Raw genomic sequence first — 25,843 nt, 5'->3', positions numbered from 1 at the left:
TTCGGGAAATAGTTTCCTCCCTCGGGGAATCATAAATTTACTATTTCCCTCATACCCATTTCATAACTTTATACTATTGTACATGGATAGGAATTGCCTTGTCTGTCTGTTGATTTGCCACATGCATTTTTCCCTACTCTGTTACTTTACTTCAAGGATATATAAAGCTCTTGTTTTCTTCAAAGATAGTTAGAAGCTTACCCAAGTCATTTGATGACATTTTCTTCAATTGATAAATATAAATGTAGCATTATCATAAACATGACATTTATTTTAAAAATCTTAGAATATGTCTAGTATGGTTTATTTCAATTTTAATTTGAAAACTGTCCTTTTTCACAGGTACATGCCTTGAGTACTACTTTTGTGTATTTGGAGACAGTCCAGTTGTTCTTTAAGCCAGAAGTGGAAATTTCAATGCTTGTTAAATTTTCTCCAGAAGTTATTGGATGCTACATAGGAAGAAAATGGGGTCATACTGAACAGAATAGATTGGATACACGTTATAGATTTTGAAAGCTTGAGACCTCAAGATCAACCTAAATGGTGTTCCAAACATCAAGAAAAAAAGACAGTTTATGATTGAAGAAGCTTGTATAGTAGCCAAAATTTCAGGGTTTTTCATATATGTTAACTTATACAATTTTATTGGTACATGTACTTAAACATTGTTAACATCTTGATATTTAATATGTATCAGGTTTAACTTGCAGGAATACACAAAAATTCAGAGTAAATTTTAAGTGTTTGTTATGTTAGAAAAGATCAAAGATCAATGTTAACAGTGCTTTGTCTTACCAAATATAACACTATTATAAAGACTACATGTAATTTCCTGTATACAGGTATAGCAAATAATTCAGAATATGATTTGGGGAAACTGTGATTTTTTATTTTAAATCTTACCTTAATTTAGAACCATGATGTATACTTAAGCAAGTAGATTTTTTTCAAGCATACAAAATTTCAAGGTCATTATAATTTTGGAAGTGAATATAAAATATCAGGAAGCAGTCAAGCATTGTAATTTTTTTGTTGTTGAATGTACTAAGTTATTGAGTAATATTCAAATTTTAATCTGCAATGAAATTAAAAATTATAAATGTTTTAATTTGTTGATTTTTAAAACTTCATGTTCATTCATTTTGAGTTTGTTGCCATGACAATATGTCTGTCAAGAAAATGGCTCTGATATTCCTTTTTGTTCTGTTTGACCCTTGACCTTTGACATTGTGACCTCAAAATCTAAAGGGGTCCTCTACTTTTCAAGAAACCAGTGTACTAAATTTGATATCTGTCAAGCAATGGGTCCGCAAGATTTTGAATGATTAAAATCTATATACTGGTATATCGAGAATTATAACCCTTGACTTTTGACCTTTCAAGCTCCAAATTAAAAGGGGCCATCTACTTATTAGTAGGTACCAGTGTACTATGTTTATTTATCTATTAAGCAAATGTTTTTTTAAGATAAGAGAGAACACACTTGGTCTACTGATTGACAAACAGGTACTAAGCAGTATGTGAATATTGCCCTGCTTAAAGAAAATGTAAATGAATACAATTCTGGTAACCCCCCCCCCCCCCCCCAATTAACCCCATTTAACCCCCGAAGAATTAATTATTGATTGAAAACAAAAAATGTACAATATACTGGTATTTTTCAACAGCAAAATTTAATTTTTGAAAATGTTTAAATCAGCAAAATAATTCCTTGCTGAAGTTCAGGGATGAGAAAATTTGAAAATTCACAAAAAAATGTCCAACTTTAAGTAAAAAGTACAGCAAAATATTTGAGAGTCCAAAGACAGATTTTTTATATAATGTAGACAGACATGTTGTCTAATAATTGGTATGAGATTGAGTTGATTCTAAGCGTCACTTTCTGAGTTATAGGTTTTTGAAAAGTGAATATTTTCACCAGTTTTCAAAAATCTGGATATATGCCAGATTTGTGACCTTTTTGCACTTAAACGGGAGCACAGTTTGTGATTATGAAAAATTTTCTGAAACAAGTGTATCTTGTTACTTTCAACCATATATGGATATTTTTTATCATTACCAAGTAAAATGCTGAATTTTTAAATATAAAATCCTCTAAAATTCCTGTTTTCACCCTGCGTAAGGACCAAGAATTCTATTTTTAGTAACAGTGTCGATTTAACCCCTTAAGTGAGACCACACTGAAAAAATTTTGTGGCAAAATATTTCATACTATAGAAGAAATTTACACACAAAATATGAGGTTGATCCGAGAACCTTGCTCCCATAACCTCTTGCATGGTTTTCTCGTAGACATGCTCTTAAGAGCCATAGCGCATTTGATAGTAACTTTCGCCTCCTCTAGTAGTAATTGTTTTAATACATCGTTTAACAAAAACTTTGTCATACAATGTTACTTTTTACATATCTTAAAGCAAATCACACAAAAATAATTTGCAATATTTACATTCCCTCATATGATAGATATAAAAATCGTTCAGTTTATATGGAGAATATACATGTAGTAAATACTGAGAAACCCCCTAAAGAATGACAAACTGTAGCAACAAACCACCCTTAACCAGAAAAACAACTTCTAAATAATTTTATTATGATATGACTGTACATCAATACATTTAGATAATTTTGGTTAAAGGTGGTCTTCATATTGAAAATGTTGAAAATATGTATTTTCTTCTAAAATCATTTCAAGATTCAACAATCTGTCTTAAATTTACCCACATATTTCTCACGACTTCGTCGTCATCTTCATTAATGTTTTTTTTTTATGTGATTTTCAAAAGGGATACTACTTCTTGTACTTTTCTAATTTCAATTTGTTGACATTTTTTTCAGCTATAAAGAATAACTAAAATCATTAGGATAAAATGGCTTCTGTAAGCAGAAAACGACCTTGTAATGGCTCAGGAGATATGCTACCAAATAAAAGACGCAAGCAAGAAAAAGGTATAAAAGGTATTGAGATTATACTTATATATTTTTTATATATAACTGAACATATGACCATGTAGCAAAAATGATCTTTCTCTAGAAGACACAGTATTAGTCCCTTCCCTTCCATTGTTCGTTCGTTTAAACTTCGATCAATCCTAAAGATCAATCATAAATATCTTAAGGTACATTGTATGTTTAATAGAATAAACTGAAAAAAAAACCTCAATAGCATAAATTTCTTTTTCATCCATAGTTTAACAAAATTGTTAAGGTAAATTGTAGAAATATTGTAAATATTAATAACAAAATTATGATTTTTAACATGATCAAAGAAGGCTTATAAAAATTGATATCGATGCAAGCATACATTAATTTCTTGTATTATCTGTCCTTAATTGTACTTAGATATTTCAAAAAAAGACATCTTGCAAAAATTTGAAGAGTGGTTTCATCAGAAGCATGGAGCAATAAACATTAGACATTTATACATGGGAGATGTCTGCTCAAGTACAGAAAATTTGACAAAAGGGACAAGAGTTATTGTTTCCGTTATTGAGAGTGAGACAGCTATTGAAAATGAAAAATACCAATGCGATGGAGAAAAATTTGCTGTCGTTTATAAACTTTGGAAGGAAAATACTGTGTCGGATGAAACGGATGAAAATGAAGTTTATGGTCATGAAAAGATAAAAGAAATCACCAAGTACCTGAAAGAAAATGCAGATTCAATAATGAAAAAACACTCAAACCTTGAAATGATCCGTGCATCGGGATTTCGAATAAAGCGGAACAAAGCAAAGAAGAAAAAGGCTGTTTCTGAACCTTGTATAGCCATATATTGTTCCTATAAAGGCGTTGTTCCCGTCGGTGAAGAAGAATTTCCTACAGAATTAGATGGATTCGCTACGGATATAAGGGAGGGTTGTTTTCATTTGCATGGCAACTATGATATTTGTGCAAACTCAAAAGATCAGCTTGATCCCCTAAGAATGGGCGCAAGCATATCACGTGAAAGTGGTAAGAGTCAATATTTCTCTTCTTTCTCTTATATTTTTGCAATATATCCGTTGATTGATAGGGGAAAACTTGTTCATTTGGAGATTTTTTGGAAAGGTCTACTTACACTGTACCAGTCGCAACGGATAAATAACCAGCCTGCATCTGCATGACAATTTAAAATCATATTCTTTTCCTTTGTATCGCTCATTTGTACACAACTTTGTAGGTTTGTAAATATGGATGGAAACATTTTCTTTCAACTCTTTTAAAATTTGTAATCATGCTCAGCGACCTTTACACACTGTGATGTGAAGAGCTGCAACAAACTTTCACCTCGCTTACCTATCCTGGCACAGCCTACATGAAGACCAACAGGTTTGGTGTACGTCTTTTATTCCATTTTCCACCGTTCATATACATGCTGTTTTTAGCCTCACTTTTTTTTTTGCCAATAAACGGTAACGTTTTCACTATATAGAGAGAATGAAATTGTTTGAAACAATCTGGGATTTAGTATAGTTCAAGTTCATCCTGGCAAAGTGTGTAGTTTGTAAATAATATTAAGGAGGAATGATTTCAGTCTGTGCATCCAGAACTTTTCCTTGCTTTTTCGCTGAGCTTTTGTCCATTTTGAATTGTGGTCAATAACTGCCATTTCCTTCAATTTTTGACCTTCAATGTTGAAATATTTTCCTTCGGGTTCATTCAGTTTTTTAGTCCTAATGGTCAAACGCTGATTATTAACTCTTCTTCGGAGATCTCCTGTTTTTCCCAAATTACTGTTTGGTGCAAACTTTGCAATTGATGTGATAAATGCAGTTGTCAGTATGACAGGACAAATTCCCTAGTACTTTGTAGCTGCGGCCTGTAACGGGGCTGTTAAAGCTGTGTCAGAACTGTGCTTACAGAGAGGACATCTTCTTTCAGAAAAAGTTTTAAAACCCCAGTTAGCTAATGGAATGGCCAATCTGGTTCTTACTTCCATGTCCTTTAGGTTCCTTGGGCGTCTGTATGCAGTCAATTAAGGTAATTAAAGATCACGCAGTTATGATAAGGCTGTCCCAAGGCTTAAAATGTATCGAAAATATACCTTTTTATTTTAATTTCAATACGTTATCCTTGTTTCAATTTGCAGTCAACTTGTGATGAGTTTAATCGGGTATTTTAATAAAGCATCACGTGACGGACATTTATGATTTTCTTAAACTTTGCACAAAAATCGCATCTGCACAAGTGCAAAACAAAATTATTGTGAAAAGTTTGATACATAGATCAATTCATCACGATCTCTGGTACATATAAAGTTAGCTAGGGGCAAGTGTGATTTTTATTTCTTAAGAAAATATTTGACGAGAAATTTAACTAACCAACATAAAAAGGTTTATTTTTGAGTTATGGCAGTTTATACAAAAATGGATTAACTACATACAATCCCCCAGTAAACTTCAGTTAGAGGACTTACTTCTTCTGTGGATTCACACAGAATATCTTCCATTTTTCCTAGTTAATCACTTGTACATGTCAAAAATAAACCTGATTAATAAATTTTACTCAGTTTACGGGCGATAAGGGGAGCGTTTGACCTTCAGTTTTTCGCTATTATTTAAGGAATCACTGTTTAGTTTTGAGAGTATGCCAGGGTATCAACAATAGTGGGAAACATGGGATAATTTGCATAACGGGCGACATATTAAGGTTGTTTGGAAGAGTTACTGCAGTTTGAACCGTTTGATATTTTTCGGATAGCCTTATCCTAGCCGCTGACCTCTGCCATTCGTTCCTTTGAGTGCAGAATTGGCGGGTTCTTTATATGGATGCCGATTTACTTGTTACTGAACTGTTATGCAACATACACTTAATGTTCACGTCATTGAAAAAGAAACTTACCATTTCCATACAAGCACCTTATAGCGTGGTACACGTTTCTCAAATGTTTAGCATAAATAATATAAGAACGAAATATTTGAATTTAAGATTAAATGAACGTTATAAAATTCTTGATTGCCGGGATACAGTATATGCGTGATTTTGCGTTAGAAATTCGAAATGGTATATGCGTTAAAATGCGTGACTGCGGGGAAGGGGTTAACGATGGGATGGAATGTGATTTAATATAGTATATCCCCTTTGAATCAGTACATAATAAATTGTAGCAAAATCATTGTATTGTTTTTTAAAGTTGGGATGAAATGAATGATATATAAAAAGATTAATGTAACATCAATTTTAGATGCACCATTTTGCATGAAATTTTGTTATTGAAGTATCTAAATGTATATAATTCTAAATTGACAGGCGGAGATGGACATGGAACACTTGGTGGATTCGTCCAGTTGAATGATGGTGAAATTGGATTCATAACATGTGCCCATGTTTTGCATTCGGTAGATGAAATGTTGAGAAATGCATCTAATTTGCAATATCCTGTTGTTCAGCCATCCGTATGGTACGAAGGGTCACAAAGATGTGGTAATGTTTTTAAGTCAGTTTTTCCTTCCTCTGCCATTGTAGACGGAGTTAGTGTTGATGCAGCAGTTGTCAAATTGACAAATCGGATTCCAAAGAAAGCATTACTCGCAGATCTGACGACGGCAAGATTGAAAAGACTCGGTATTATTTTATCACAATCGTTTCATTTTTCTTTTTTTCAGTTTTTGTGTGTATATAACTGATTGTTTAATACATGTATGTAATGTCACTTAATGAATTTTTATAATAGTTAGATACTTCTGGTGTGAAATTAATGAAAAGATTAAAATAGATGGTTCAAGAATTCTTTCAAATATCCACAATAAGAAAAAAAAACATTTTTTTCTCACCTCACGAAAAATTATGAAGAATATACACACTTTTCTAATGTAGAGTTATCCTGAACAACCCTTCATTGCTCAGAAATAAAAAAAAAGCCTTAAACAGCAAGCGCAAGTGTGCTGCTTGTGAAGCTTCTCCAGGTTATAACAAGCCTCTATATGATCTCTAAAATATGGCTTAGAATTAGAAATTTTAGCCTGTTATTAGAATTATTACAATAAATACGTTAATTTAATATTTGGCGACAATAAAAATTTTAAGGCGCAAAGGTGACTTAATTAGTAAAAAGAAATCAAGTCCTGTACTACTATGCTACATGTCTGTAGTTTTCATTCTTACTTGATTTGGTTTAATCATATTTCTCTCTTATTAGGTCACCTGAGTCACTCAGGTGACTTATTGCCATCCGTGCTTGTCCGTTGGCGTCCGTTGTGTGATAACATTTGAACATTTTCAGCTTCTTCTCTGAAACCACGAAACCAATTTTAACCAAATTTTGTATACAGCTTTTTGTGGGTGAAGGGGAAAAAACTTGTGAATTTCAGGGTCCCTGCCCCCCTAGGGCCTGAGAGGTGGGGCCAAAACCACTAAAATTATCGCAATCTTTAAAAATCTTCAATCAGCAATGAGTCCTCTACCAAAATTGTGAAATTCATGGCCCTGGGGTCAGGGGTTCTAGTGCTAGGGTGGGACTAAATAAGTAGGTAGTGAAAATGCATTATTTCTTTGAAAGTCTTCTTCTCTGCTCCTGGGTACTAAATAAACTAACTAAGTACATAGTTATGACGAGCAATAGTGCCTCTACCAAAATTGTGAAGTTTATGGCCCCAGGGTCAGGGGTTCTTGTTTTAGGATGTGGCTCCAATGATTATATAGTGAAATGCATGAATTCTGTGAACATCTTATCCTTTGCTCCTGGTTAATGTGCTAATGATCTAATTACGTATTTAAGGCCAGGATTTATTTTTTTTTCAGTTTTACAAACCCTCCGCTCAAGGTTTTGAATTTTCAGAAAAAGATTTTAAAAAATTCTTTCCGATGTCAAATTTAAGTCGGGATCAAGATTTCAAATCTACGAACTCGCACTTTCGGTTTTACGATGAAACGGCGGGTAAATAAAGCTAGATCTGAGAAGATAGCTTGGTTTAGTGTAAAATTCATCGATAAGAGTGCCATTCAAAACGTTTCACCCGTTCAAAGGACAAATAAAATGCTGACGACTTGACGTAGCACAATGACATGCTGGTGAGATAATTATGTATTCGTTTCAAAAGTATCTGTCTGTAAATTATTTTCCTCCCCAGGTTTTAAACTGCCCGTGATAGCTATTGCATATTGCCAGCGACATTGTTTAGGTCTCTGTTGTAGCTTACAGTATCATTCTTCAGAGAAAGGTTGCTTATGCATCAGATGTAATGAATAAAACTATGGGAGAAGTTAAGTCCATTGGAGGAAGAAATAAACAATAACCTGAAGAAAAAAAATGAACTATTAAAAGGCAAGAATATACAAATATATACAGGCATATACATGTAGTATCATTTGTATCAGCCAGAAAAATTATATCACATTTAATTGAAGAAAATTCACCCTACTCCCAATACTCCCTGTCTGTTTTATGATAGGAATTATAATTTTATGCATCAAGAAAATTTTAGAACAATGTCTACACGTATTAAAAAATGAAGATATGTTGAAAGACTTTTAAAGATTTGATTTTTTAAAATATATTTTGATCAACATCACAAAATTTATAATATGTTGATGGTGCGGCCGTTAGAGCGAGCGCAAACTCCTCTATTGTTTTAATTTAGATCGGGCTCGTCACACCGCACGTGACATTTGGTGCGTCTAGACTCTGACGTCACATGACGTCATATGTAAGTTACAGAATACCAAGTAAAAACTGAACAGTGCTGAAAGTTGATGAAAAAAGTTACGTTTACAATTTATCTTCAATATGTATCCATTCAATCAAGGCGATTAACTTTTTGTTGAACATTTGCCGTCATTCTCGCGAGAGCGCAACTTTGCTAAGTGATGCATTATGGGTCATAATTACTGCGGCAAAAAATTCTAAAGAATGAATGTGCAGTAGTCCGAATTTTCTCTTCACCCAGGCGTTGTCATTAGAGCTCGCAGTTACGAGCGTCGCTTGACCCAAACTGGCAGATGAAATAAGCAATTAAATGTTCTACTTTCCTATTTGTAAGCATTGTGTGTACAGTGGTAAGGAGCCTATTAGGATAGCATAAAAAAGAATGTACAAATGATAATAATTGATTTATTAAAAAAAAATTTATTTTCTTCTCCTTCGGGACTTTTTATTCTTATGTTCATAACTAAGCCTAAGCATAAAAAAATGCTGGCCGTATAATGAAAAAAAGGGTCCTCTTTCAAAATAGATAATTTCAGTGCCGCTGGGTCAGGGGTACCAGGGGGGTACTTTGACTAAAAATAAATTAATGCTTTGAAATCTGCCCTTTGATAAGCAATGGTGCCTCTTTAAAAATTTGTGAATTTCATAGCTTTTGGATTAAAACACGAACCAAATACAATCGCTAGAAAGTTGTTACATGATACTCAGGTGACCTATAAGGCCCGTGGGCCTCTTGTATAATTGTACTCCTGTGTAAGATATTTGTAAAATTATTTTTATATCAGGGCCTTCTTTGTTATTATACCATTTTTTCATCATAATAGCAAATATTCCAATTTTTGTAGGATTCTCTAGAAGTTTACTTCCAACAGTTTTGTTGTGGTAAAATACGTTCTGGGCCTCGAAGAATCACAAGATCATTCGAATGAAGGAGTCTTGAAATGTGGAATGGTATCAGGATTAACCCTTGGAAAATTGGTAGAAGGGGAAATATTTGCCAGATACCGAAATATCGCACTCTCCGATGATCAAAACGCGTTTCAACCACTTATATGTCACAACTTGTCATACGTGGAATACAAAATGTGCCCTTTTCTGAAAAGGGGGATTCCGGGGCTCTAGTATTTCAGTATAGCGATCTCAATGATTTGAAATGTATAGGTATGATTGTTGGTGGTGGTGGGGGTTTATCTATTGCCACTCCAATTACATCTGTTCTTGAAGCGTTGAGTGTGACCCTCATGGATTTTTAGTTCAACGAAAATTTAAAAAACTGGAAAAAATACTGCAATTTTTCTTTTAACCCTTTCTCTACCGGCACATTTTCAGCGTTTTTGCAAACCTTTTGACATATCCTTATAAATCAATTTATAACTTTTTTTATTCAAAGAGTAATCTAGATATAATGTATACCATTTTGAAGGGAATTTTCTGGAGATGATATTTCATAACTATGTAGGTACCTCACGACTGACCTTGCTAGTGGAAATTAAGGTCAAAGGTCAAATAAGTGCAGAATTTTATTGCATTTTTGACACATTTTAATTTTCAAGTTAAAAATTAACAGTGATACACTTTGAAATAGGAAATTCAGAATAAACCCACAAAAGGGCATTATTCTGTACGACATTAATCACATAAACTTTTTTTTCAATTCTGCAAATAATGACTTTAAAGAGGTTGCTAAGCAACGGAGTATTTTTCAATTTTCAGGCAGTATTTCTTGTTTTTGCTCATCCCACACACATTTATGCATTCCATTACATTGTAAAGTCAAATGTAGGGTAATGATACTGAAATAATATACATAAGATAATTGTCTGAAAGTTTGACCTCATCAGATTCATTTTTTTTGGAGGTCAAAGGTCAAATAAGTGCATAATTTTAGAATTTTGAATTTTTCCCAAAATTTTCATCTTTCTTGCTAAAATTTGTAACAATGGATGCTAAAGAAGAAAATTCTAAATATACTCTTTAGAAGGCATCATACTGTATTGCAATATCCACATATTATTTTTGTTCAAATTTGTGTTAAATGACCTTTAAATGGTTGCTAAGCAACAACAATATTCAATTTTTTGGCTTTATAGGTTTCTTACTTCTTATTCTAGACAGTTTTCCATGGTATCATTTGTAAGATATAAGGTCAAAAATAATTTATAAAACATCCAACAAATAATTGTCTTAAGTATTGACCCTGAAATTTCTGTTCTTTGTGGGTCAAGGTCATATCAGTACAGATATCTGCCTTAAATTGTATGTATACATCAAATTTGAAATGCTGCAATTATTATGGACATATTGTCCAATAACTGACACATAAAATTGTAAACAATAAAATCAACAGAGATATCACAAAAGTGAATAGTTTTGTTTCAATTACTTTGTTTTTTTTCTTTTTTTTCAAATCTTGGTTGTCATTCAAAAAATATATCTCTGACTTAAGTAAACTGGAACAAAATTTGTAAAATATGTTCTCAAGTAATTCAATCTTAGTGATAAATACTATTAAAATCATATTAAGGTAAACATGTATTGCAACCATTATCATTTTTTAATTACACAAAAGAGAATTTATATTGTCATTTTCAAAAACTTAGTCAAACACATTCTTTTTCATCTAGAATACATTGTATAAGAAAACATTTACAATTTTTCTTTTCTTACAAGAATTATTTTACATTTTCAACTCTTTACTGGGTCACTTGTTAAAACAACTTTTGTCATTTTATAAGCATATGAAAAAACAGCAAAGATGGACAAGCACAGAACTTCAGCTACAATCTTTCACTCATCCAGTTTATGTGGCATACAATGACTGAATTTCAGTATCCAATGATTTCTTTAGTATTTGCTACTCTTCTTACAAACCCTTGTCTTATGCTGTCAAAAGTCAGAATTCCTTATATCACATGACATGATCTTGAATAACCACTTGCATCATTGATAGAAATAAAGAGCATTCCTAAAAGTGAATTGTTCGGCAAAGAATAATTAACAAGCAGATAGGCTTATTTGCTAGTAAGTTTGAAGGTTTTTATCTCTAACTTTAGATTCCATATTACATTATGTGCACATCATCTTCATGTTGAATGTACTCTCTGCCATCTCTCTGAAAGACTCCTTTGATTTGACCAAGGCATGATCAGTTTCTGAATGTATTCTGTCCCAACTTCTGTAACAAAAAAAAAGTTTTGAAAAAGCTTTTCTAATCGAATATGTAGTTTTAATCAGACAATTCAGTTTATACAGAAATCTACAATTTGCAAATTGATATAACATTGTTAAAAAGTCTTTATAAAGCATATCATATATATATTATTTTATGAATGTCATATTTTGTCATACTTGTAGTTATATGGTTTGGGGAAGTGACTGAAATATTGAAGGCTTTATACTAAACAATCAAGGTTAATCAATTAAAATTTTTAAAAAATAGCATAATTAACCATTATTTTATCAAATTCATGAAGTATCCTTTTCTAGTTTCTGTTGTCAGGGTTGTTAAGAGAAAGGGCATGTTGGACTGAAAACTGTTACTTCAGAGAAAAATCCCCGGGACAAGGTGTTTATATATATGGGCTTGTTTGTATGTTATTAAATGTCTCTCTCGAGAATTTCTCTCTCAGATGGAGACACCACCACTTGTCGGTGGACAGATGCAAATTTTGTTCTATACTCAGCACTTACAGCTATTGAGCTGTGAGGGATCTTTTTCATGCCAGCACCTACTGCGACAAGGGACCTTAATTGGGTTATAAGTATAATATAAGATATTTTTATAGTGTCTCATCAGAAAAACAGGTCTCCATGTCTCATAGTAAGATTCAATTATGCGATGTAAGGATCAACTCCTTACCTCATGACTATAGGGCAGAGGCTCTAACCACTGCACCAGTCCGGCTTCTCATATACCTGGGAGTGTTGACTAATAGCCGTCCAGTGGCAATGAGGAATTTTGACTGCAATAAAATTGACTTACTAATAACTAAGCACATATGTCCTCCACATCATGGTCTTTTCTGTGCATGGTGGCCATTGGTGGGATTAGCAAGTGGGTCTTCATAGATGAAAGTTCTGAAGCCTAAATGGTACCAGCACACTACACGTGCTAAAAAAAATTTATGTGTTTGTGTTAATTATGTCATGTTTCATTTTTCTTTGAATGTACTTAGAGGTGGTCAAGAAAACTTACCATGCCACTTCAAAAACAACACAAAAATAAGTCAAACTTATTGGAATCCATCATCGCAAAACACGGTTTGGATGTTCCGGCCCACAATACAAAAATTGATTTGTTTGATGTACTCTGACAGGTCCGGCACAAAGTCTTGATTAAGGTATATAGCTTGATTTAGCTATATAGCTTTATTAAGCTATTCAGAATAGCTTAATTAAGCTATTTTATCACAATTTTTTCTCAAATGATTTATTTTTTCAGCATGTGCAAATAGTTGCTCCTTGTTGCAGTGGAAACATTAAACTTTGAACTCTTCTGAATACAATGCATGTAAAAATCACTCACCAAATTGTGTCTCCTTGAGAGAGTTTTGTACTCAATTTTTTTAAAGTTTGGGGGCTATTAATGAGTGACCACACAATTATCCTTGAATGAAATTATAAAGGAGGTCAGGTATGGCCAATTGGTAACTGTTTCACACGATGAGAAGCAATCATACTTATCCACGCCAATAATTTTTTCAGCACTGTAAACTTTTATTTTTCTTTTAAAATTTACTAAAATTGTTTCATTTTAAAGTAAAGATGTATAATTTCTATAGGATGCTTTTTGACTGAAAGTTTTTATAACGATAAACTTGTGTAGCTAACAAACATGTCAAATGTGTACTGCTAAGAAATCTGTGATTTCATGACAGTTATCAATTTTTCAGCAGTGTAAACCACACGAAAATTAACCAACTACCTACCATCTTGAAAAATGTGGATCGGAGGGGACAGAGTACATCGAACAAAAATATTTTATTGATCAGTCAACACAGTATTCAGATTCCATATTGAGAAAACAGTGACATTGTATTGTAAACAATTTTGTCATCGGAAAAATAAAGTTTTTGTGATCTTTGAAAGAACCGAAAAGTATCATTTTTGGGTTACCGACGATGTCAAACCAGCGAACGGCTTCATATCACATGTACATGTGTAGTAGAGGTACTTTTATTTAAAATAATAAAAGTTAAGTGATTTTTAATGATATAAAATAAATATTAAATATAAATTAATATAAATTAAATAAAGTATTATATTATAAATGATAGTTTTCCGTTAAAGTTTATTCTTTTCCTTCTTTATAACTTGATTATTTAGTGCTATAGTTATACACCCCTTTGTCAATGTTACACTTTTACATGACCACACACACATCTACTAAGGTTCTACTCGGTTTTCATTGGTTGGATATTTATATAGTTTTATTCAGTCCTGAAATTCTGATTTTGAATGGAGAAGACCTAGTTTGTTTTGCTGTTGAAATATCTATTTCCTAAGACCTTGAGACCTTGGACAATTCCTAAAATGTAAGTTTTTACTTGTTTTATGCTACAAGATATGTTTTCTATAATATTTAGTTAAAAATGTGGAAAACAAGATATTTTACTTTTAATTGTTACATTATGAGTTATCTGTCTATTTATTCAGATATTGATAAATCTGATGAAGTTTTCCAATAAATTAAATAGTATATAAACCTGAAAATAGTTTAAAGTGAAGATTTTGGTAATAAGATAATCTAAATAATTATTTAGTTTGAGAAAGGTATTTGTATAGAGCAAGTCCTTATTATTACATTTATTGTACATAGGTAACACCATAAAATAAAGAAATGTATAGTTGAATTAAATTGGTATGTCTATCTGTATATATATTTTTATGATTTATAAAGAAATATCAAAGAAAGATAACTCTTCACAAGATTTTAAAGCGTAATATTGTTATAAGAGTTAACTCCCTTATATCATGTGTAAAGTATATTTATGTGTTATCATAGTAAATGTTGATAATTAATTGTGGAAAGGGAAGACAGATAATTTGTTATATTTTTTATAATCGGAATGTTTAATTGAAATACTATTTTGTACATATTTTTATGACGCAATTTGTATATTGCAGGACTTCCAATATTTCCACTCATTATTTCCATTATTGTCCGTATTAATCAACTAAGATGTCATCATAATAAACGTTAAAACTACAACTGAGTGTTTTCCATCATATGCCGGGAATACCCGCTACACATGTGTAACAGGGTCCAGTCTACTACTATAGTATATAGGTCCTTGGTAGTCATTGTGTTTCATTTCAGTCAATGTACTCTAAAATACTTTTAAACTTTTCAATCAATACTTACTCACATCATGCCAAAGAAAAGACCCGTCATATCTGATGAATTGACGTGTTCTCCATCGTAAAATAATCATAAAAATCCATGCTGTTGTTGTTTACTGCTACAGCGGAAACACGTGTTAATCTCGATCAGCTCATACCGTAATGAGTTGTGTAAATGCGAGATTTTGTATTAAATCATTGTGTTTCAAAGTTTTTAAAATTTCATGTCAGTATATGTTTAATTGTATTTTATATTAAGAATATATTTTAAAGCAAACAGCAATAAATCTGATTTTTTTGACGTAGACCTTTAGGAATCGAACATTTTTTTTATCAACACTGAATAAACTTATTGCACATTGTATAAATAAACAAAAATACATATGTACTATATTTCTCTAAAGGTGTAAAGATAATTACTGTTATTTTAAACCATTTTTTTAAATAATGCATCTATTTAAATTAAAATATTTAATTAAATATAATAGTACTAAACATGTTGTTCCGAACGAGGCGCAACGAAAACGACCTTGACGTTAAATATTGACTACATTCAAATTTTCTACAAAAATTACGCGGAGGTTCAAAATTCAAACTATGGTAATTCAGAAAATACAGAAAATAAAGAGACCAGTGAAGGCTTGTTGAAATGGAAATTTTCTCTACTTATACCAGATGTATTTTGTTTTCCATATTTCAACACAGAAATAAAGGTAAAACTGCGTTTAATTTAAATATTACGAATAAAACCCAGAAAAATCACATGCGTGGAAGAAAATTCTTGTTTTTACAAAATATTTAAAAGTAAAAGCAATAATTTTTACATATTTTAAAAGCAGAGAAAATATCCTTTTTAAATATATTAATTTTATTTAAATGATTTAATCAGGAAAAAATATACCTATCGTCAGGATATTCGTCCTTGCTTTGGAAAATTGCGTCATTTTCAAAAAGTCATGAATGTCTTCAAAATGTAAAATCTATTCATTACCGATTAATAAGGCTCAAAATTTTCACAGGGTCTGAAAGTAGAGAAAATTTCCTAAAAGATGATATATAATTTATATACCTTAATGCTATTATTAAAAGTATACAGAGGTCCTGTTATCGCAATGTCGTGTTTTAACGCGCTATCGGTCATATTGACCGATGCGGTAGAGAAGGGGTTAATTAAGGTTGCTTAGTTCCCTCGGTTTCCTGATTTATTATGCACATGTTAAGAAGACTTTAAATTTATTTCAAAATTTTAAACATTTAAAAAAGTCTTATTGACAAGAAAAATGTCTATTGAATATCAAATAAATTAAGCGTAGGATAAGTGCAGTATTTGAATTTACATGTACTTAGTGTACATGATATCGAAAAGTGATATCAGTAATACTTTATCCTTTGAAAAATATGATGATATTGTCTAACATTTACTCAAGTTATTGACGACAAAAAGTTCGAATTCCTGATCAATGAAAAAAAAAATCGTTTTTAAAGTAAATTTGTTCGAAAGTTGTTTTATATTTCTGTTTTACAAGTTTTATTCAATTCAGAAGTTAAGACGGGTGTCAAGGTTTTATAGTGAAATGAGGTAAATGTGAAAAAAGACAAGATTGGCTAAGGCCCTTTCTGGCTCCTGATTTGTGGGGTCTTTCAGAATTTACTTATCTTGTTTTGGTCATTTGCAAAATATTTTGCTAAACAGATTCTGATTGCACACACAAATACTCTGAAGTGGACATGAAAAAGATGCTTGAGTTTCTGATTGACAGTATCTATTTGGTTTTTGGAGACCAGGTTTTCGACCAATTTATTGGAATTTCCATGGTACCAAATGCGCTCCGTTATTAGTAGACCCATTTTTGTATTCATATAAAGCAAACTTTGTGCAAATGCGTAAAAGAAGAAAACACTAGGCCTTCAACTCGACATTTAGATATATCTACGACGCATTTCAATTAACAATGGGAATTTCCATTCCTATGTCGATACGATATATCCTGATGAGCTTGAAATAAAAGAGTATGACAGATCTGTTAATACTTGGATGTTTTACTTGAAAAAGACATTCATGGTAATTTTGCAACCAAGTTCTATGATAAACATGCTGACTTTTATACATTTATCACCTGCATGCATACAGAGTTTATTTATCTCAGTTGATTCGATATGCAATAGCATGCTCTATGTATGGACAATTTCTAAAACGAGGTAGATTAATGACAAAAAAGTTGATGAAACAAGAATTTCGGCTGTCTCCTTTAAAGTCATTATAAGGTCTATGACAGATACAATGACCTTGTCAGCAGATACAATTATGAAGTCAACTGCTGATTGACGTTTTTCATACTATGTTTTATATTTCGATTATGACAAGGAGCACACGGTAGGTGTGACCGGCCGGCAAGAGATTCTTACTCTTCCATGGCACCTGATCCTTCCTACGATGTTTTGGAGGTCCATGTTTGCTCTGCTCCTATTTTGTATTGTTTAATGATTTTTTTTATCTTGAATACTGTTATACTGTCTGTTATCTTCATATGTTTTTTATTTTTCTTTACAAAAGTTAGTTTGGTAAGAAAATAATCACGAATCTTCTAAATAAGGATTATAAAGTGTCACTTTCAGTTTGACGTGATATTCCTATATTGCAGAAAAATGTTGGTTTAGTACACTTCAATCGCCCTTGAGTCTGTTCCAAAGAAATATTCTTGTTTTTTTTTATGAAACAACGTTTTTGTACAAAAATCAGCAAACTAATGTATTGAAATTGAGAATTTAGGAGGAAATGATATTTAACATTTATTTCAATGTTTGCTAATTTTTCTAATGACTTGAGTATACTGCATGTGTGCATCACTTAAGAAATAAAGTCTGCATTATCGTGAGTGATGTAGGATAACCACCGAGGTCGAGAAATATCTGAAATATGGAAGCCGAGGCATTTCAAGACCGAGAAGGTTGTCCTGAATCATACACGACAACAAGGACTTCTTTCTTTTCTGCTAACAGCTTAATTGGCTTACAAATATCCTTTCCTGATTAAAAATAAATTTGTTTGTAACATGCATTGATTAATTTTTATGAAACAAAATCAGTTGTTAATTTCATCAGTTTTAAAAATCATCGAACGTAAATGCTGTGGGTATTTCCATGTAACAGCCCCACTTGGCTATAAAAAGTATTATTTCCTATCTAGCTTGTAACACGAGCTTTGATTGGTTACAAATTCGGGTGTAAATATCCGTGCACCCGACTTGAGCCGGGTGTAAATAAAATAAAACGTGACGTCACAATGCATACTTTCTCAGTACGTAGATATCTAATCGATAGATTGAGACACATTCTGATGTTTACAAAGCATTTTTATTGGTACAAAGGAAATAAATTCGTTATCCAGGTTCAATCAAGGGTGTACGGGGATTTAACCCGGGTTTTATTCCATACACATGGAATAAAACCCGGGGTAAATCCCCGCACACCCTTGATTGAACCTGGATAACTAATAGAATTATCAACTGTTCATGCAATATACTTTTTTCAGACTGCATAAGATGACACATCGTTGTAGTCTTAAGTATTGGATTCTAAAGTGAAATTTCATTTTTTTAACTGTATAGGATTGACGATGTGTTTCTGATCTGATAATTTTTTGATGACCGTCGTTAAAACTGTAAATATACCATAATTATAACCCTTTTTGAAATCCCACGCATTTTAAACGCTGGAAATTGAATTTTTACTACCAATGACAGAAGAACAATTCCATTTATATATCCTACACTATGCGTTTAGCAGGAAGAAATACTTTGTTTAAAATCCTGCAGTTTTTTCAAATGTTGGCAATTTTTTTTTCATTCTTGCACTCTATTACATGTAATGCTTAATGGCCTGCTGTTTCTATTGCCATACAAATATAGACATTTTATGAATTTTTTTCAGTTCATTGAATTATATATAGATGACTTTTGCATACCGAACTTTTAATTTATTGCAATATATTGAAATATATTGATTGAAACATGAATAAGTAGCAGCAGTAGTACGCGGGCCGTTCAAAATTTACGCAAACTGTGCTTTTTTTATACAATTATGGACTTCAGTGTAGGTCGATATTTGGATATAAGGACTCATGGCAATTGATATTGACCGAAAACACGGAAAGTGATAGCGACCGAGCCTGCAAGGTCGCTATCATTTTCTGAATCTGAGGTCAATATCAATTGCCATGAGTCCTTATAACCACATATTGACCGTTCACTAAAGTCCATAAAAGTTATATTATATAATCACTTAAATTGAATGCACTATACAGTCCTAACTGAACGGACTCGGCTGTCATTACGTCACAAAGGTTAAAAACACGCTTCTTACATTATGACGTCAGGTCCTACGTAACTTTAGTGCAACCGAACGCTATGTCGTGCGATATCTTTTTCCATGGACGCGCTTTCGCGTCGCTATCGTAAATTGAGGAATATCACGTGACGTCCTTTCGGCCAATGAAAACTACGAAAATAATCTTCTTATATAATATTTACTCATAGAGGTAATCGTGACTTGACGGAGCGCCACACTTTAGTTAAATTGTGTATAATGCTCGAGATCCAAAATATGCATAATAAAACATGTAGTAAAAGTAAATAGGAATTTTAGACCATAAGACCTCTGTAAAACGGCTATACGGGAGTACGTGAAGAGGATTATGGACGAAAACTTTATCTGGAATGTAAAGAACGTGATTGAGAGTCATCAACATCACACTATACCTCATAAATACCTGCAGTTTTTGGTTTTCAAACAAAAAGAATATCCTGCTTGTTTAATAGATTTTAAGCTTGACGAGAAATGATGTTTTGATGTGGAATAGATAAGATGACTCAAAATGTACAGGTACTCTTGGGAAAATGTTGAGAAAATGAAAGCTCAATCACATATTTTTCTATAATGTCTGTGACGTCGAAGATTTTGCTGCTCCGTGACTAAATGATATGTCTTGAAAAATCACTCAAAATTACCAATTTACAACATTTTGATATAAAATTTTGTAGACCATATAAGTAAAGATTCTTTTATATTATGCGCAACATTTTGCCCGATTATGTCGTCAAATATTTTTTTTTCTGTGCAGCAAGTCCTCGTAATTATTGAACGGCCCTCGTAAAATGTGAAAACTTGGAATGCACCGTTTTCATTCCATAAATTTTTTTAAAAAAAATACCATTTTCATTTATTGACATTTTCACTTTACTTGTCAACGATGAATTACTAAGCAGATTTTTTTTGTTTGTGGCGGCTCGGAATTTATATTTAAGGCAGCTCGGAATTTATATTTGTGGCAGCTGGGAATTAATTTGTAGAATTTTCATAAGAGTTATAATTGGAGATTCTGAAAGGTATGTGATAAATATAGTTGAATTTTTCAATCATGAAAATGATTTTAAAATGATTAACAGGAAAGAAAGACATATAGAAATCAACTTCTTGATATACATTCCTTTTTCTACTTATACATGTTGGGACTTTTTTTCCGATTATATATATATGTATATTATGCATATTTTTTTTATATGATTGACAAAATTTTGTACAATGATGGTAGTTACGACTGTTTTTATTATTATTATACTTAGAGTAATGTGTAAAAATTATACATGTATGTGCTTTGAAAAACTGTGTATGATATATTGATTTTACGGTGAGAATTAGCATCTCTTTGAAGAGCTAGAGAAGAGGAAAACCTAAATTCCATCTAAAAAGTACCTGATGCTATTTCCAGTGAACATTCCCTTTTTGCGACAAAATATCAAAAATTTTTAGCTTATTGGAGCTCGAAGCTCAAGTAAGCTTTTCTGATCATAATTTTTCTAGTGTTTCTCTTTTTGTCTAGCTGTCCATCTGCTTGACAACTTTACATATTTTACAATTCTTCTCAAGAATCACAGACCTTATTTTAAGTAAACCAACAATACATCATCAGATTGAATTTAAAGTTGTTCAGTAAAGGCTTAATCCACTTATAATGGGAGATCATTAAGAGTAAAAGAAAAATTAAATGGCATCTATTAAAACCTTAGGAAGATCTACTGGACAAGAAAGGATGAAAGGATTTTCATGTAGTGCAGATTCAAGTTTGTACCAAACATGACCCCCAGGAAAGAGTAGGGTCACAAAGGAGGAACAAAACTTTACATAGAAATATACAGAAAAACTCTTTAAAATATTCTTTAAAAAAGGTTATGATTACTCAAATGTCTATAGAAGCATATTCAAATGATTTAGAATCAAAATTGCTTAAATATCATGAATCCCAGGTATAATGTTTTGCCAAAATGGGTGATCGAAATATTACATAAGAATTTTAGGGTAAAAACTTTTCAAGACCACCAGAGCCATGAATAGTCATACTTTTATGAAAGCATTCTTAGGTAGCATGGATTTAAATTAATTTTAATTAAAATTTGTCGACATTAGTACCCTTTGCGAAGTCAATGGCCTCAATGGGTAATCAGAGAATTACAAAGTAATACATGGAGAAAAATTCTTAAGATTTTCTTTTAAAGAATAACAATTTCAAGTTTAGTACATATTTATAAGAAGGCATCCTCAGGTTGTGTTTAATCACTTTTTTCAAATCATGGCCCCATGTGTTGGGTGATGCCACAATATCACAAAGGTTTTAAATAGGAAACACAAATCTGCTGTCTAAGACATAGATATTCAGGTGAGCGTTGTGGCCCATGGTCAACTTGTTTTATTTATGCATGATTTAATTTTTGAAATTGGTGTTTAGTAAAATATAGAATTTTTGTATTACATTGTGTATTTCATCTTTTGTATTGCTTCATATTATCATCCATTTATTGTTATTGTGTGACTTTTACTTTGTACTTATCAAGTAAAGATTGCTCACATACCATGATAGCGTAATACATACATATTGTAAATTCTGTATGTGGTCAGTGTTGTTCTTAAAAAACAATCTTAAAACTAGTTGAGTAAATCAGAAATTGCCAAACATATTGAGTTTACAAAGTGTGAAATTAAAATTTTGGCAAACGTTAACTTTAATTCCAGTTGCAAAACAGATGCTGACCACATTTGGATAAGTAACATGGGTACCAAGAAAGTCAACAAGTTATGGCATCGTCATTCAAATTTGTTCTGGGGAATATAATATATGTGCTATAAAATCATTGGTTGCAGTTTCTTCAAAATTAATTCGTAAACTTTTAAAACTTGTTTTCTTTCAATGTACATAGTTCAATAATGATATATTAGCAATATGTATGTTATCTTATTTTAATATTACAAATTTTTTTCATTAATATTTTTAAAGTTAACCCAACTCAATTATTACATGATCAAATTTTAAATGTTAAATATTCGTAATTGTGTTTTTACTTTTCAAGGTGTTTTTGTTAAAATTGTTATTTTGTTGTTAACAATTATAGTTGCGGTTTCTCCATAATAAATTTGTAAACATTTATAAAGTAGTTTTTCCTTAAAAAAAGATAAAGGTCGTTAAAAAATATTGACAATGATTTTGTTGTCGCCCATACAAATCAATTAAAAAAAACAACACAGCTAATTTCTTATATATACTTAAAACTAATCAAATTATAGGTAATACAAAACAGAACACAACAAATACTAGTATCTAATATAGAACACAACATAGACAATATTAAATGAACAGGTCGAAGATAACGAACAAAAATCGATTTTCCAGAAATCTATGAACAATACAAAACTGTGAAGAGGACAGACACACTCGACCCCTGGAAAAATTCAAAAGGGGTCAGGTGCCTAGGAGGAGGTAGCATCCCCTAGCTGTTGACAGGTCACACATGCCATGAGCTATGTGTTGATCAGATAGAGCGAACATTCCAAAGTCAAACTTAGTATAAAAAGGGCCTAGCAATTGGTATGAAAAAAAAAGCCAAAATACGACCTTATGAAAGTAAATCTGGAATTTTTTGTTGTAGATAATTTATTTGCGAGTTCGCAAAATTTTGAAACGTAAAAATGAATCAACAGGTTTTTGACCAAGATTCGCAAAATAAAATCGACATAAGAATTTCCAGATTTACGGTATACGTGAAGGTCATTATAACGACCATAGAAATTACAAATGTTAACTTTAAGGTAGCCGACTCACATTAGCCTCAGATTCAATGGAACTGAATGCATAACAAACACGTATGAGCATAATACTCAGCATATGAATAAATATAATTTTCATGTTTTTGTATCGGTATATGTAAAAACGGAAGTTGTCCTGTTTATAACCTTGTCCCGTCTTTGAGGTATTATTTCCAGTTTTTACTCATTAAAAATATCACATGCTTGATTGATTGATTGATTGTATATTGTTTAACGTCCCTCTCGAGAATTTTTCACTCATATGGAGACGCCACCATTTGCCGGTGGAGAGCTGCAAATTTTGACCTATACTCGGCACTCAGGGCCATTGAGCAGTGAGGGATCTTTTTCGTGCCAGCATCTACTGCGAAACGGTTTATACGGTCTCATCCATTGGAACGGTCTCCACGTCCCACAGTGGGATTCGAACCTGCGACGTAAGGATTGCCTCTTTACTTCGCGACTCTAGAGCAGACGCTCTAACCACTGCGCCACGCGGGCGACCCCCTGCTTGAAAAGTAGTTTTTAATTAATTTTCAATTCCGAGTGATTAAATGCATTTTTCCATCACGGCAGTTATTGATATGCTTAGTCTTTATTTTTTCCAATCATATTCAAAAATGCCCCTTTTCGAAAGACTTCAAAGCAATCTTCACTTATTTAAAATAACTGCTTATCAAATTATATGATTTTCGAAAAATTAAGTAAATCCTTTTCTATTATAAAATGCTTTGAAATACCATCAGTCTGAGAGTGTTTATAAATGTAATAGTGGTCCTTTACTTATAAATAAGAATAAGTCGCCACTTGTGGGTTCATCATTTATTGCATCATTCAAGTGTTGATATGGATGGATCGATGATATATACAGGTGAAGTAGTATGTAGAATAACAATAAAAGTATAGCCCTGTAATAGGAATAAACAATAGTCAGCATAAAAGTTTAACAATAAGCTTGCAAGGGAATATATGCACAATAGAAGAAAGATAACTCTTGCACTAGTTCAAATTACTTTACAAGTTATTCCCCTTGACTGCATAAAATATAAAATCATTAATTCTGATAATGAAAATTATCCATGTACAATATTGCTGAATAAATATATACATTCAAATGCAACTATTTTATGTTACATTTATCTATAGTAAAAACATAATTGATTATCAATTAATCACCTGTTTATGGAACAAGGCTAACTCAACATAGTTCTCTGAATATGTCTGATGTAATTATCAACTGTAAATAATAATTCAACTTTATAACTTCAAAATAAATAATCAGGTCACATCAATGAAATTGATAACTGATATTTATAAATTACCAAGATCAAATGATAAAAGTAAGAGATCGATACTTTACAATCAAATCAACTGAATTTACTCATGCATGATAGAAAATGCATAAATTAGATAATTTACAGAAATATTAAATATGATATTAATTAAGATAATAAAATATAGAGTGCACTTACTATCTGTCAGTAGTCAGTAAATCTGGTCATTCAAGATTACTGGTACTAAATATGGCAGACTACATATAGATACAGTCTCTGATAAATAAAGCACTATATAGGACTTTCCTCTATGAAATCTAACTTTGTTATGAACAAAGGCAGTTCACCAAAAGCGGGAAACTACATACTGTAGGGTGTGAAAATAAAGACATCAATCAGCCAAACTTGTCCATGAAATTTATTAGGACCCTACACTCTAAACCAAATTTTGCGACATTCTTTTGCCTTTGGAAATATAAACATTCATAAATGTATATTGAAATATAGTAAAGAAGTATTTATTGGCTACTAAAAGCACATGACATGAATCGCATGTCTGAAAATGACCACATAGGTAAAATAGCCATAGGCATTAATTGAATAAGTCAACTAATGATCAATGTATAGCACAATAAAAGAACCAAGGGAGAATAGGGCAAAACAGTAATATGTATCCAATTGTGTTTCAATTCAAATATATACAAAATGATGATGATGCTGCAAATGATGTAGATGATGATCAAGTGAAATAATAATAAAATCAAGAAACACAGTATTCCTAAAAGATCATTTATTAATCATAAATGTATAGATAATATCACCCTATTACATAAACACAATTGATACTTAAGGTGAAAAAATTAGGTCCTAATATTGATTAGATACCTTAGACATGGTGTCGAAATCCTTTTAACATCAATCTATTCATCAGTAACTTGTCTCGATTTGGATACTGATCATACTTGGATCATGCTCTTTAAGTATCGAAGAAACTTGAGTTTTTATAACAATGTGTAGATGTTAACGGAATACTACAGCCCAGTAGCTAATTACTTGAGTACTAGCTTGAAAATAAGGATATGTGTAATTGATTGCTGTGGAAAAAGTTAGCATTGTTTTTCAGAATAATAAAAATGACGGTTATCTCCCTCGTTCATCAGCTCTGATTCTTCCATCCGGTCTGGTTTTAACCTTTCGTTTTTTTAAAAAGTCACGTGATACCCGACACAGAATCTATAGATAAAATGGCGACTACAACCTTTTCAACGTATAAAGTTAATGAGGTACAACTTTTCTTGAAAAGAAAGGGGATTTCTGTTTCAAAATTGAAACCTATGGATTTATGGAGGCTGTGTGGTGCAGTTGTGAAGCTTGGTTTACCAGATGATCCTGATCAGCTTCTGTCTGTGCATGATATTCTGAATGAATTCTCAGTAGAAGATTCCTTCCGGATCCAGGGGCTGTCGAA

At 31.9% G+C, this 25,843-nt stretch overlaps 1 protein-coding gene and 1 long non-coding RNA gene across 2 annotated transcripts; one reads left to right on the top strand and one right to left on the bottom strand.

The window, feature by feature from the left end:
* The first annotated feature begins 2,870 nt into the window (after window positions 1-2,870).
* LOC134238693 (uncharacterized) lies at window positions 2,871-9,555 on the top strand. The gene is made up of 4 exons (XM_062720814.1): window positions 2,871-2,949; window positions 3,343-3,954; window positions 6,232-6,527; window positions 9,472-9,555. Exons 1-4 carry the CDS (start codon window positions 2,871-2,873, stop codon window positions 9,553-9,555), a joined length of 1,071 nt encoding a protein of 356 aa, XP_062576798.1.
* Window positions 9,556-23,867: 14,312 nt separating this feature from the next.
* On the bottom strand, window positions 23,868-24,655 carry LOC134238687 (uncharacterized). The gene is made up of 3 exons (XR_009986067.1): window positions 24,574-24,655; window positions 24,278-24,338; window positions 23,868-24,009 (listed from the first exon to the last, which is right to left on the bottom strand). It is a non-coding gene; the product is annotated as an uncharacterized LOC134238687 (long non-coding RNA).
* Between the last annotated feature and the right edge of the window lie 1,188 nt (window positions 24,656-25,843).

Source organism: Saccostrea cucullata, unplaced genomic scaffold (genome assembly GCF_032062105.1).
Source record: "Saccostrea cucullata isolate Sc308-1 unplaced genomic scaffold, CSIRO_AGI_Scuc_v1 ctg550, whole genome shotgun sequence".
Lineage (NCBI taxonomy): Eukaryota > Metazoa > Mollusca > Bivalvia > Ostreida > Ostreidae > Saccostrea > Saccostrea cuccullata.
The sequence above is the reverse complement of the archived record's forward strand: the minus strand, read 5'-3'. Positions and strand labels throughout refer to the sequence as shown.

Coding starts and splice junctions, on each gene's coding strand:
- LOC134238693 (XM_062720814.1), top strand. CDS start 2,871: ATGGCTTCTGTAAGCAGAAAACGACCTTGTAATGGCTCAGGAGATATG. Junction 2,950..3,342: donor AAGACGCAAGCAAGAAAAAG/GTATAAAAGGTA, acceptor AATTGTACTTAG/ATATTTCAAAAAAAGACATC. Junction 3,955..6,231: donor AAGCATATCACGTGAAAGTG/GTAAGAGTCAAT, acceptor CTAAATTGACAG/GCGGAGATGGACATGGAACA.